Source organism: Salvia splendens, chromosome 4 (assembly GCF_004379255.2).
Source record: "Salvia splendens isolate huo1 chromosome 4, SspV2, whole genome shotgun sequence".
Taxonomy (NCBI): Eukaryota; Viridiplantae; Streptophyta; class Magnoliopsida; order Lamiales; family Lamiaceae; genus Salvia; species Salvia splendens.
Window position 1 is genome coordinate 40,635,991 of NC_056035.1, and position 13,570 is coordinate 40,649,560.

The following is a 13,570-nucleotide window of genomic DNA, read 5'->3' on the forward strand; positions in this document are numbered from 1 at the left end:
AAAGGGTGATGATTTTTTATATATTTTCTTATCGTATTTGAACGAAAGAAGTTTCAGTTCTCCCTTTGTTGCACCAAATGTCCCTTTTTTCGTGCCTCAAGACGAAACGAAACCAGTAGCAAAGGCGTCCTTTTACCTCTTCTTCACTGTTTCCTGCTTATTGGTTCGACTCGTGGAGTGCAGAATTGATATGTAGCTTGTCGACTCCAGTAACCCTTTGATTGTGAACTAGTTAGAGAAGGGAGATTACGCAGGCGGGCAGAATACGTAAACAGAAACTTCAGCTAACAAACCACGACACGAATGACCGAGAAAAATATTGAATGCCTTGCATTTGTATACTATACACACACCATTCACAAAATCAATGAGCATCAAAGATTTGGTAACTCCATCAGTTGTCACCAATGAGAAAATAGTCAATTTGCACCAGCCCACAGGCAGTGCCTCTTTAGCAACATGTTTCATCTACCATGGCAGCACAGATAGCTCAAAAGGATCAAATCCTGAAATTTGCAAATTTTGCTTATTTGAGAAATAGAAATAGAAAGGTGAGTCCAATACAATGGCATTCCAAGTTTTGACCACTAGGTGGTGGGTCTGGATAGGTCAATAGGAATACTAGTTAGCATATTTAACTAAAAATGGATAATAGTCCTTTATATTACGAAATTTGGTCAAATTATGGCCAGTCTCGTAAGGTTGAAAAATAAAATAATAAATCACAAAGTTTCAATTTTTCTCAATTGTCTTTTTCGTGTACAAAATGACATCTTTGGTGATGCCCGAAACGATGTTTGTTTCAATAAAAAAGAGGGAAGGAAAAGAGATGAAAAAAAAATACTTATTCTAACTAAATAAAATCTTTTCGAGCATTACCAAAGATGTCATTGTTACACATGGGACAATTAAGGAAAAAAAATAGAACTTCATGATTTAATATTCCATTTTCAAACTTTGTGGGATTTTTACCAAATTCAACCAAACTTCGAGATTTAAATTGCTATTATCCCGAACTAAACTTCTAGTAATGAAAGAATTCGGCACCCTGCATGAGAAAGAAAGGGAACAGGAGCAAACCTGAAGTTGTCCGCATATTCACTTGGATGAAGACATGCGGCGTAAGGAAGAAATCCAACTACTTGAAGAAGCGTGGTTTTCATTTGCCTCCATAGGTAATATAGGTTTTGAGGTATTTCCCTTTCCAACAACGGCATGGGAGAACGAAGTGGATGGCACATTTGTGTTACTGAACACCTAAGCAAGAAGGCAAATCACACGGATCAAACAACTGCGATATACAAATACCAATCAACAAATAGACAGACATCAGTAATATTCTCTTGCGTAACAAGATGATAATAACTTACATTTCTATCAACGGGATTGCCATGAGTGACATTTCGACTTGTTGGTGATTTGAACTGCAAGCGTACACCGGGACTAGCAGCGGTATTGTTTGGCCTCATACGGTCACCCAAATCGGATGGAAGAGGAGCATTACTGCCTATGACCAACAAATGCGATATGCAGACTCAGCTTTTCTTCTCAGTATTTTTCAGAGATAACAATAGTTCTATTTATGTTACTGTATTTTTGTCCTTCAATTTAGATTCCACGTAACCATCATAAACTATACTTGAGCATAGCACAAAAAAATATTGCATCTTCAAAGGACAAAAAAGATGAACTCATTTTTTTGTAAAGAAGAGTTAATAACTCTGTTTTTTGGCCGGTAAAAAGTAATTCAATATCAACTTTCTAGTCCCACTGGAGTTAGAAGTGAAGAACACATTTTTGGTTGGCAAGACTTTTCTACTGACATGAAAAAGCACAATCGTTAATAACCTTGATGCTTTTCTGCTTCTACTGGAGCCACTTCACTGCTTTCTCCGGCAATCGGCTGTGAAAAGTAACAAATGGTAATATGAGATTGGTTCACCAGTGTGCTATGCACATCAGCATACACAGAACTTGCCAAACAACTAGGAAGCTACTAAACAAGATGAACGAACAATCGATACCCTTTTTTGCGTTTTACTTGTTTGGGCCTGCTGATACTTCAAGATAGTCCAGTCAAACACATAATCAAACTCACAACCTGCACGAGGCAGCACAAAACAAGTTCGAAGATAGAAAAGCAACTGGAGAGCAGTATGTTATTTGGTTAGACCTACACCTTCACGAGTAAACAGTTCACGGAATAACCGTTTCAAAAATCCATAATCAGGTCGCTGGTCAAACGTCAAAGAATGGCAATAGTGGAAATAGGAGGCGAATTCCACGGGGTGGGACTTGCACAGCACCTTCACAAAAAATTCAATATCGCGTAACAATCCACAACATTGAAGACACGAGGAAAAGAAGAGAGAGTTAATTATTCATGTAACCACCTCAATAGGAGTTGATAATTTTTTCTCGCAAATCTTGTCATACTTTTGCTTCTTGGTGGCAGCTTTTAACCCCTGCCAAGGAAGGCTATCCACAGATTTACAGTTGGTTAAAAACGGAAAAGAATTGACACTCAAAAAACAAAAATGTCAAAATGAATTAAGGAGATGGAACAAGGACTTGCTTACCTTCCTCTCAAAAAATATAGAAGCACGTATCCAAGGGACTCGAGATCATCCCTTCGGCTTTGCTCTACAAAAGGAGGATAGGATATGATGGAAAAAGACAGATTACATAATATCTATCATAGATATCACAATTCAAGAGTTATCATTCTTATCCTCAAATGACCCCACAAAAAGGGAACTCAGTCTGTACTTACCAATTCCAAGATGGGTGTTACAACTTGCATACCGTGCGGTTCCCGTCAAATTCTTATTCTCCCTGTACAAATAAGAAAGGAAAGCATGATACTTATGAGTCATCATACGGCCTGCAGCGAATTGTTGCCACTATACATAGAGACATATTTTATAAAAGCAAATTCGAACATGATAAGCAAAGAGATTACAGAATTTCAAAATTTTCAAATTGAGTTCGTGTGCTTTTTCAATCTTGCAAAGTGGGGAAACAGTATCAATTAAGACCGCACCTATAGGGAATATGCCGGTTTGATGTCGAATCACGATACCTTTTTGCCAAACCAAAATCAATAATATAAACCTGGGAGGGACAACGAGAGAATAAGATTATTGATACAACGAGATAATAACATTACATGCACAAAAAAATGCTTATACCTGATTCGCTTTCCGACCGAGGCCCATGAGAAAGTTATCAGGTTTGACATCCCGATGAAGGAGGCCTTTAGAATGCACAAATTCTATCCTGGTTATCTACATGGAACAAACGATAAGAATTACAACTTCAATGTTGGAAACAAGAAGAAAACAAAGAACACCGATTTTCCCAGTATGTAGTTACCATCTGATCAGCCAACATTAACACAGTCTTCAACGAGAACTTCCTACCACAATACACAAAAAGGTCCTCAAGGCTCGGTCCCAGCAAATCAATGACTAGAACATTTTCATCTCCATTGACACCAGACCACTTTATGCCAGGAACACCACCTGCAATGAGATATATGTTACTATATATATTTAACAGACTTGAAAGACCAACTTAAGTAAGGAAAACGATATTCATACATCATGAAAGTGATATGTATGCTTTCATAGATAACATAGTATGACAACCTGATTTTTGAATTAATTCATATTTCTAGAATGGACACACTCAGGTATAACACAAGCCCTATGATGATGTTGCAAACTTGACCTAAAGTTTCTCCTGGTCGGTACTAACTAGTAGTATGATTTAAAAGTGATAGTCACAAGTGACTCATGTCAAGCTGTGGCTTACATTTGGTTTTAAAGCAAATAAAGTGAAGTCAAGCACATTAAATTTCTTCGAAGCAATAAATAAACCAAATGGGAACTTTTTGTTTCCAAATTAAGAGATGTGGCGTCCAAGCAGCACACAAGCAAACTAATCCTCGCTCCTATCATCATTCACAAAACACATGTATGCATAAATGACAGCTATGTGCAGGCTAACGTACTTCCCCCTTGAAGGGAACGATATAACTTGGCCTCGTAAAGAAGTTGGGGGTGTTTGGTCTTATTGTTTTCCTGCAAAGACGCAGAAAAGACAGTTAGCAGCAGTCAGCTACACAGTACACCATCATCATCGTTCTCAAAATTAGAAACATTTGAATCAGCCATTCACTTATCATATCTATGAGAGTCTACATGGACAAACGAGCAATTGCTGCTTCAAACATTTACAACAAATAAGAAAGGGCAAAATGCCAAAATCCGATACCAAACGATATTATTTTCTTTATGAATCCGGCTGCCATATCCGATACAATTTCACCAAAAATATAATCATGTGATAATTGTGAGCAAATCCTAACTCTATGATTTTTCCGGCTAATTTTCAAAGTTGAGGATTGGTTTTTCTAGCAATTGCCTATTAAGAAAATGAGCCCAGAAGCACCTCAAAAGAATTAAATAAAAATTCAAATCTTAACAAAACAAACAGCTCAGAAAAGAATAAAAAACGAACCACATACTTCAGCATGCAGGTTTCCAAAAACAGAAATCCAAACATTCAACAAATTTAGCATTTTTAAAGGGAAAACAAGCAAACAAAGAAACAGTTGCAGAGACTTACGATCTTCACTGCAACAATCTCAAACGTGTCTATATGCGTAGCTGGACAAACACAAGTAGCAAAAAAGAATTCAGCATAGTGAAAGACGAAACCTTGAATCAAATTTGAGATGCATAAAAATCTCACCCAAAAAGATATCGCCAAATGATCCACTTCCGATCTTACGGCCGAGCTTGTATTTGCCTCCGACTATCCTTTCCATCAGATCAGCGCCCCAAATCCAATCTCACTTATCATAAATCGATTCCGAAATCCTCGGATTCGTGGCTTGGGAAAGGGCAATTGAATTTCCGGTGACGACAAAGGAAAGCCACAAACACAGGAGTAATTGTTGGGTAGAGGCGGAAGATGACAAGAGAGAAAAAGAGAGAGGGCTTTGACGAGTTGTACCTCGCTCACGAGGGCTGCCAAAAATGCTCGAGACACAGTTGGAGAGAGAGAGCGTAATTGAGTAGGTGGACTTCTGTGCATTGACGATTTGTACCTAACAGTACAACAATATTCTGTAACCGACGAGGTTGATGACGTCATACATGATAAATAAAATACTTGTGATGCATGAATAATACTAACATAATTGTGTATTAATGTGATGACATGAATGACAAAAAACAATGAGTTTTTCAACCTAAGAAATTTTGTTGTCAAATTGGACAATTGAATTTTTTTTGAAACTTTATTTAAATTTTGAAAGTGTGAAGCAAATCAGAATTCGATTTGACTTTTATAGACAGTTACCCTTGAATTTATTGGATTAGATAAAATGAAATTTTATACTTACTCTATGTGCAATGTCACATTAACCTCAAGTCAATGTAAGGTCGACAATTTTAAGACAAGTTAATTTTAAGCAAATTGAATATTTCCGGTGGATCCAAGAATTTAAAGTGGTAAATTAAAACTCTGTTTTTTTATTATCAAGAAAATAGTTTATACTAGTACAGGAATTTAAATTTGTAAGGGTATATACTTAAATAATCAAACATAATTTATCCCATAATAATAAATTAAGAGGGTTCACTTTGGTTGTAAAAAAACAAGTGATGACAAAATTCTCATCCTTTTTAGTATTTACCGTCTAATAAGGGATAATATTATCCCTCTTAGAAGTAAAAAAGGGATAAAAAGGGTGATTTTTTTATAGGTTAGAATGAAAAAAAAGAATGATATAAAAGGTTAGTGCACTATTATTTCTTATCTCTTATCTATATGAATAACACTAGTCTATTTAGTCAAATAATGCGTGTGTATGTTTATTTATTTGATTGATTTTGTATGTTTCATCATTTTGGATGTTTAGAAACTTCTAAGGCCATGTTTGGTAGGCAGGAAAGTAAAGTTGACAAGGAAAATGATTCCTAGGAAAATGTACTTGTAATTATTTTATTTATAAAGAAGAATAATAATAAATTTTTGAATAAATTATTAATTACAAATAATAATAATTATATAATTATATTTATTATTACAGTGGATAGTTCAAATATGGATCATCCATCACAATATATAATAACACAATTATAATTATAGTTACATGAAATATTACAATAATAGATACTACTATTATTATTATTATTATTATTATTATTATTATTATTATTATTATTATTATTATAGTATTTACAGATATTATAATTAAATAAATTTTATAAATTTTAAAATATCTCTACGATTTTATTAATTAATTAGTAATTTATAAAATAGTAATTAATATTTATTATTATATAATTTATATTATATAATTATCTTTTAATTATTTAATAAATTATTAATTATTATTATGATAATAACAATTATATATAAATATTATAATAACATAGTTATAATTATGATAATATTAATTATAGTTATTTATTATACTGAAATAAAGTATGATTTATAATTTTAAATTATTTTTAAGACATTATAATTAATAATAATAATAATATATTGCATTAAAGATTTAAGAATCCTAAAACTGGGAAAAATAATACCTAAGAAAAGTTAGGATTCATAATCCTGGAAAGTTGTACTAACTTTCCTTATTCTCGGGATTCTGATTACTTTCCTAGTTTGATTAAAAACCAAAACAAACATAGAAATTTAAAATTTAAGGAATTAGATTAGTTTCCTAGACAGAATCATTGCAACAAAACATGGCCTAAAAGCTAAATACAAAGAAGATTTATGGAATACGTAATGAAGGATTTGTTGTTTTTTCATGAGCGGATAGAAAAACAGAACATTGTTTAGATTAGGATAAAAAGAAAGACATATAAAAGGTAAGTTTTTTCTTATATCTCAATTTTTCCAACAATCAAAGTGAAAACATCCTAAGAAATAAAAGTACAGTTTCTCGCCGATCTATTTGAATCAATATTTAGTCAAATTAATGCACGTGTTTGTTTATTTATTTAATGTGTATTCAAATGAAAAATGAGACTTTTATCGAGAGATTAGATTCAATATTTTATATGACTCATCACTTTGAATGTACATAAATTTCTAAAAGCTAAATATAATTAGATTTTTAAAACATGCAATGATGGAATATAGGTAAGACATTAAAAGAGCTTTATTCTGATGCTCGAGTGAAAAATATATATTTTCACATTAATTTTTTGAAGAACGACATCATATTAATAACGCTCAAGTAAAATATAATCCGTATTGAAAAGAACATTGACACAAACATGATAGTAGAATTCATATATTTTGAGTGGAGAACATATATAGTCATAAACTTCACCAAACCCTCACTTATTGCAGTTTCAAGAAATATATATAGACTTAATAACCTCAACAATATTTATTATGTGGGTAGGTTGGTGAGATCAAAGTCCCAACACTTAGGCGATGGTTCATCCATAGATGTGAGACTCCAAGTCTTTAGTGAGACAAATAAAGAAGTTCAAGAAGGAAACTGGGTGCGGATTTTCGGGTGAGATGAGCTCGTAGTCTATAGTCCAAGTGATGAAGTCGACGCCATTTTTGGTCTCGACATGGGCCGTTATGACCAAGTCCTTGTAGAGCACTCAAAGGTCTCCTTCGAGCATCTTCCACGAGATTTGCTTCTTCTTTTTGTCGATGCCTTGAAGCACTTGTTTCGCCGTCTGAGGTTTGTCATCTATCACACATATATATATATATATATATTTTTTTTTTTTTTTTTTTTTTTTTTTTGGGATCGACGATGGTTCCCCATCTACCCTCCGATGTGACTCGGACCCCCGACCTAACAGTTGGAGGTGAAGCGTCTTACCCCGTAGGACTCGGACACATATATATATATGCACATACACATTTGAATTAAATATAATATACTTCATTTATCCCATTATTCATAGCACAAATTCATTTTAATATGTCATATGTTGGAGTTCATGAATGGACTATTTGACTCCATAATTGCCTTGATGCAACACGAGAAATGAGAGAAAGTCGAATGAAATTAAACTTACCAACGGTATAGCTCCACTCGATAACGGAGCCATTGACTCCATTATCGTCTTGATGCAACTTACAGTCCGGGATATGCCTAGGGGTGGCTTTGATGAAGTGACGGGGATTTAAAGTCACGAGCTGATGAAACACATTGCCACCGGCCTTGAATGCCAACTGGGCATACAAATTATTACGACTATATAATTGAAATAAAAAATTATTCATGACTCATGATCTAGGCATACAAAACTCAAGACGAATAGTTGAGACATGCGACATTTTCATCTACGGGCAAAATTTTACCATTTTTCACTCTTACTCTTTTTGTGAGAGATTTGATTCATCATTTGGATGTATATGAACTTCTACAAAACTAATTATAAAGAATAGTATTATAAAATATGTAGTGAATAAATTATTGTTTCTTCATAAGGGGCCACCCCAATCACTTATTGAGAAATTGGGCCGGGCCCAATTTCGGTCATATCAGCTAGTATAAAATATTTAGTGAGTAAATTATTGTTCCTTCGAAAGGGGCCACCCTCAATCACTAATTGAAAAATCGGGCCGGGCCCAATTTCGGTCATATCAATATTCATGAATTTATTGAGCTTTCATCACACATATTGTTTATATATATAGGATAAATAGTCAGAAAAAAATATAAATTTTGGTCAAATTATGATATTCTAGTAATTTTTTAAAAAAAAGCCTTAAAACTATAAATTTTAATATTTTTCTCATTTTTTCCATGACAAAAAATTGAGTTCCTAATTGTAATATGGTGTTGATTAGGTGCACGCACATTCCAAAAATTGGTGGCGTATTTGAGTTATTTGCTAAGTAAGTTAAGAGAAATGATAAAATTAATGGTTGATGTTGTTCTTGTTGAATTTTTTCAATGTCAACTTAAATACAATATCACCTAAATTGGACTCCATTGGAAAATTGAGAGAAAGTATTAATAAAACTTATAATTTTATGGCCTATTGTCAAAATTGTGGGATACACCATTTTTGACCAATATTCATAGTTTTTCCGGCAATTTATCCTTGATATGCGTGTACACCTTAAGACAATGACATTTCTTGTATAGAAAACACATAAATTTTGAGCACTTATAATATCAATGTCTATATCTCCAACAATTTGTTTTTATATGCATGCAAAAATATTTAGTTGAGGAAGGCCACCCATTCGTGCCTTCCTCACATGCTTTGCACGTATGCGAGAAACGGAACATCATGTTTAACACGCTGTAGCGCCGTGCTCAGCAGCTAAGCACTCGGATACATGCATAAAGAAAGCCGCTAAGCTTACAGCTGTCATTTCCATAGATGGTTCGGAGAAAATATATACTAGTTGAGAACGTTAAAATGACATAATTTTGATGCTCAAGTAGAAAATATATATATTCACACTCTCTTTGGAAGAATGATATTGTTATATGCTTACACTTGATGGATTCATCACTTTCTTTGTCTACTTGGAAAAACAGATGCGATTCTTCAATATAAGAAAATTTATAAAAAGTTACGGATTCAAATATCAATAAGATTCCATTTCAAGTCCAACAACTTAATTTTTCTTGCGTAAGTAGGAGTAAAATTTATTAAAAAGAACGTTGGCACATACATGATAGTAGCATTAATATTATACTTAATTCATAATTGAGTCGATAGAACTTTGACCAAACCGCCACTTATTGCAATTACATTATATATAGACTTATTAAAATCGAGAACAACATTATTAATTTATTGTGTGGGTAGGTTGGTGAGATCAAAGTCTCAACACTTAGGCGATCGATCGATCAACCAAAGATGTGAGACTCTATATCTTTTGCGAGACCAATGACGAAGTTCAAGAAGGACATCGGGTGCGGATTTTCAGGTGCAGTGAGCTCGTACTCCACAGTCCAAGTGACAAAGTCAACGCCATTTTTGGTCTCAACATGGGCAGTTATGACCATGTCCTTGTAGAGCTCACAGAGGTCTCCCTCGAGCATCTTCCACGAGATTTGCTTCTTCTCCTTGTCGATGTCTTGAAGCACTTGCTTCGCCGTCTGAGGTTTCCCATCTATCACATATACCCGTACTAATTTGATCAAGATTAAATATTTATGTATATTCTATGTATCCCATCATACATAGCATCTATTCGTTTTAGACTTTCCCATAAATGTATATTGAAGAAATGAGACGAGTCAAGTGAGAGTCGAGCTTACCAACATTGTAGCTCCACTCGATCACGGAGCCATTGACTCCGAAGTCACCTTGATACATTTTACAGTCCTGAATCTTGTCAGGGGTGGCGTTGATGAGGTGGCGAGGATTGTAACACATGAGGTGATGAAAGATGTCGCCGGCAGCCTTGAATGCCACCTGGGCTATCAACTTGTTGGGCAATGAGGCCATCTCTCCTTGGATGTGTTTAGTTGATTTAGTGATGCTTCAACATTTGGGATGTCTATGTCTAGTCTTTATATAGGCGCTAGAAGTTTGCAATGTTGCTTATTAGTTTTACTACGTTTGAGCTTTCTTATTCATTTTGGTAAAGGATTTTGATAGTGAGAGTTTCCATAATTTCTTGGTGGCAATATATTACTTAGTATTTAAGGTTTTGCAATTTATTCAAAGTGTTTGGTGTGGGATATATATTGGTTTGGGAGAGAAAAACGTTTGTTCATACATATGCTCTATCTTTCATTCTCAATGATGTTTCTAATGTGCTGGGGTCCAAACCAATTTAAAAAATTAAAAATATCCACTACATTTTGTATACCCTCATAATCCCAATTGGAAAAAACAACAACCCGACTTGATCTGTTACCAGCAAATTAAATTAAAACTATCCTCAATCCTCATTAATAGAGGCATTTTTTTTGTGCACACATGTTTAAGTGAGGATGTAATAAAGTGGGAGAGAAATAGAGTAGTAGTAAGTGAATAGAAATGTGCTATTTTTTGCCAAATATAAAAATGGCTCTAATGGAACGTCCTAAAAATGAAATACGACTCTAATAATGCACAACGGATGGTGTATAAATTTAACACCATGCCTAGTTCTCTGCAAATTTATCAGATCAAGCTATAATTTCTTACATTCAGTGGAAGTTTAGAGAAATGGCACAGCAAATCTAGTTCTGGATAAACACCGAAGGCGAAGGAAGATCTGATTTTCTAGCCGGGTAATGGTAATTCTGAATTCTGATGCAGTTCTCAACGAAGAGGTGATCACAAGCATATCTATTTGGTTTCCTATATCGTTTTCTAGGTGTGATTTGACACACAGTAAACCTAACAAAATCAATTAGCCAGACTAGCAAATTTGGGAAAAACAAGCAGTCCTAAAGTCAAGCTGGATTCTACCTGATATGGAGTAAAGGCAGTTAAACACAAAATAGCGAAAAGAGAGGGGGAAATAAAAACTCGAAGTAAAACAATCCTCCAAAGAGGTCTATGGGAGAAACCGCAAAACAATCTCGGCCGTTTATGGATACCTCCCATAATCAATCAGAACCTTTAAATCACAAATTACTCTACTTAAATAAAAGAAGGAAAGGAGTAATTACTGACCAACAATCCTGCCATCAGTTCCTCATTTATTCATCGATATCACTCCCACACTAGAACTTCCATGTAATAATCAATAGTTATTTGGATCCTAAACTCTAACACATACCGAGAATGATCATCCAACATGAAGTAGATGTTGGTATCCCTTACTAATGTTGATGTTGAAAAAAATATCCTCACTAATTGTCCTGATCATCTAGTGTTTTCAACCCTAAAAGAAGAGGGTCAAATCAAGAAAGCATTTTTTCATGTTTTCACATCATTCTATTCTTCAACTACATAATTCTCCATTGTGGGATACCATAAGGTACTACCAGCAAACAAAGTACACAAAATTAATTGGCTAGACTAGCATGTGTGGTTCAAAACTACGAATTTGGGAAAATGCAAGCAGCTTTAAAGTCAAGCCGGATTCTCCCGCAGTAGCACTTCCAAGTAATGATCAATAGCTATTTGGATCCTAAACTCTAACACATACCAAGAATGATCGTCCAACAACATGAAGTAGATGCGGTACCTTACTAAGTTCCTGTTCATCTAGTGTTTTTCAACCCCAAATAAAGAGCGCAAAAAGCATATTTTCACAATTTCACATCATTCTATGTTTCAATTACATAAGTTCATCCACACAGACACACTCTTTCGAGGGATGCCATACGATACTGCCAGCAAACAATGTAAAAATCAATTAGCTAGACTAGCCTTATGTGGTTCAATAACTACAAATTTGGGAAATGCAAGCAGCATTATAGTCAATCTGGATTCTCCCACACTAGCACTTCCATGTAATAATCAAAGTTATTTGGTTCCTAAATTCCAACACGTACCAAGAATGATCATCCAACATGAAGTAGATATTCACATCCCTCAGTAATGTCCTGATGTAGATGTTGATATCCCTCACTAATGACATTTTCATCCAGTGCTTCCAACCGCCAAAAGAGGGCCAAATCAAGAGAGCATATTTTCATGTATTCACATCACTCTGAGTCAATTACATAAGTTCATCCACACTCTGTAGAGGGATACCATAAGCAATGGTGGACATCGTCGAAATTTTGCATTTTGTGTGAATCGTTATGCTTGTCACAATGAAAATTATTGGCTCAAAATTCAAACTCCAATCTAATGGAGTAATATATAGCCATTATCAAAACAAATTTCTGCATCCACTCCTAATCATAAGATTCTACAAGCAAACAATATGCACAATCAATTAGCTAGACTAGATTTATGTACTTCAATAACTGCAAATTTGGGAAATACAAGCAGCATTAACGTCAAGCAGGATTCTCCCACAGTAGCACTTCCATATAATAATCAATAGCAGTGCTCTTTAACTATTAATCCAAAACCCCCAATTCTCATACCCACACAAGCATTTCAACAAACGCGTAGCATTCACCACTCCACAAGTCCAAAAGGCAATTAAAACAGCCCAAATCCTCGAAAGATAATCACATGATCGAAATACATACACCTAATACAATGAGACAGGTACCAAACAGCGCGAGCCCGACGCGGGTTTCTTCGCCGAGAATGATCCCGAAAACAGCTGTGGCAGCAAAAGTAGTGGCGTTGGTGACGGGCACAGCTACAGAAATCGGCGAGTCGCTCAATATTGCGAAGAAAGTGGCCGAGGCCGACAGATTTACTACGAATGGGAGAGTGTACTGCCAAATCAAGAGGAGCTTGAGCCACTTGTGGAGCAGAGGCGTGTTTGTTTGGGGCGCTGATTTGAGCGCTTGGTCCCATAAGATTGCGCCTTTGCGCATGAGGGCGTTAGTGGCGCCCCAAACGAGCCCTACTGCCACCATCTTCTCCACATCTCTCCCCACCATTGATCGATCGGCTCACTGTATTGTTGAGGATTTCTGCTGGATGAATAGATTCTGTTTTAGATCGAAAATGAAAAATAAAAAAAATTAAAATTAAAT

The 13,570-nt window shown here is 35.0% G+C and overlaps 3 protein-coding genes across 3 annotated transcripts; all 3 read right to left on the bottom strand.

Annotated features, from left to right (window-relative positions):
• Window positions 1-304: 304 nt before the first annotated feature.
• LOC121800095 (casein kinase 1-like protein 3) lies at window positions 305-5,086 on the bottom strand. The gene is made up of 15 exons (XM_042199656.1): window positions 4,759-5,086; window positions 4,633-4,673; window positions 4,016-4,085; window positions 3,376-3,524; window positions 3,192-3,287; window positions 3,044-3,114; window positions 2,774-2,835; window positions 2,580-2,643; window positions 2,394-2,478; window positions 2,180-2,306; window positions 2,025-2,101; window positions 1,849-1,903; window positions 1,371-1,507; window positions 1,081-1,257; window positions 305-506 (listed from the first exon to the last, which is right to left on the bottom strand). The coding sequence occupies exons 1-14, from the start codon at window positions 4,832-4,834 to the stop codon at window positions 1,099-1,101; spliced, it is 1,269 nt and encodes a 422-aa protein (XP_042055590.1). The 5' UTR covers window positions 4,835-5,086; the 3' UTR covers window positions 305-506; window positions 1,081-1,098.
• Window positions 5,087-9,694: 4,608 nt separating this feature from the next.
• On the bottom strand, window positions 9,695-10,522 carry LOC121799507 (MLP-like protein 31). Its single transcript, XM_042198900.1, has 2 exons — window positions 10,283-10,522; window positions 9,695-10,134 (listed from the first exon to the last, which is right to left on the bottom strand). Exons 1-2 carry the CDS (start codon window positions 10,470-10,472, stop codon window positions 9,869-9,871), a joined length of 456 nt encoding a protein of 151 aa, XP_042054834.1. The 5' UTR covers window positions 10,473-10,522; the 3' UTR covers window positions 9,695-9,868.
• Window positions 10,523-12,849: 2,327 nt separating this feature from the next.
• On the bottom strand, window positions 12,850-13,549 carry LOC121798926 (transmembrane protein 234 homolog). Its single transcript, XM_042198197.1, has one exon. It carries the CDS (start codon window positions 13,472-13,474, stop codon window positions 13,091-13,093), a length of 384 nt encoding a protein of 127 aa, XP_042054131.1. The 5' UTR covers window positions 13,475-13,549; the 3' UTR covers window positions 12,850-13,090.
• Window positions 13,550-13,570: the final 21 nt, after the last annotated feature.

What these genes read in the sequence shown, in the direction of transcription:
- LOC121800095 (XM_042199656.1), bottom strand. Translation starts at nt 4,834, where the DNA reads ATGGAAAGGATAGTCGGAGGCAAATACAAGCTCGGCCGTAAGATCGGA. An exon ending in ATTTGGCGATATCTTTTTGG is followed by an intron (nt 4,674 to 4,758) that starts GTGAGATTTTTA and finishes GTGTTTGTCCAG; the next exon opens with CTACGCATATAGACACGTTT. An exon ending in AACCGGCATATTCCCTATAG is followed by an intron (nt 2,836 to 3,043) that starts GTGCGGTCTTAA and finishes TTATTTGTACAG; the next exon opens with GGAGAATAAGAATTTGACGG.
- LOC121799507 (XM_042198900.1), bottom strand. Translation starts at nt 10,472, where the DNA reads ATGGCCTCATTGCCCAACAAGTTGATAGCCCAGGTGGCATTCAAGGCT. An exon ending in CGAGTGGAGCTACAATGTTG is followed by an intron (nt 10,135 to 10,282) that starts GTAAGCTCGACT and finishes TATATGTGATAG; the next exon opens with ATGGGAAACCTCAGACGGCG.
- LOC121798926 (XM_042198197.1), bottom strand. Translation starts at nt 13,474, where the DNA reads ATGGTGGGGAGAGATGTGGAGAAGATGGTGGCAGTAGGGCTCGTTTGG.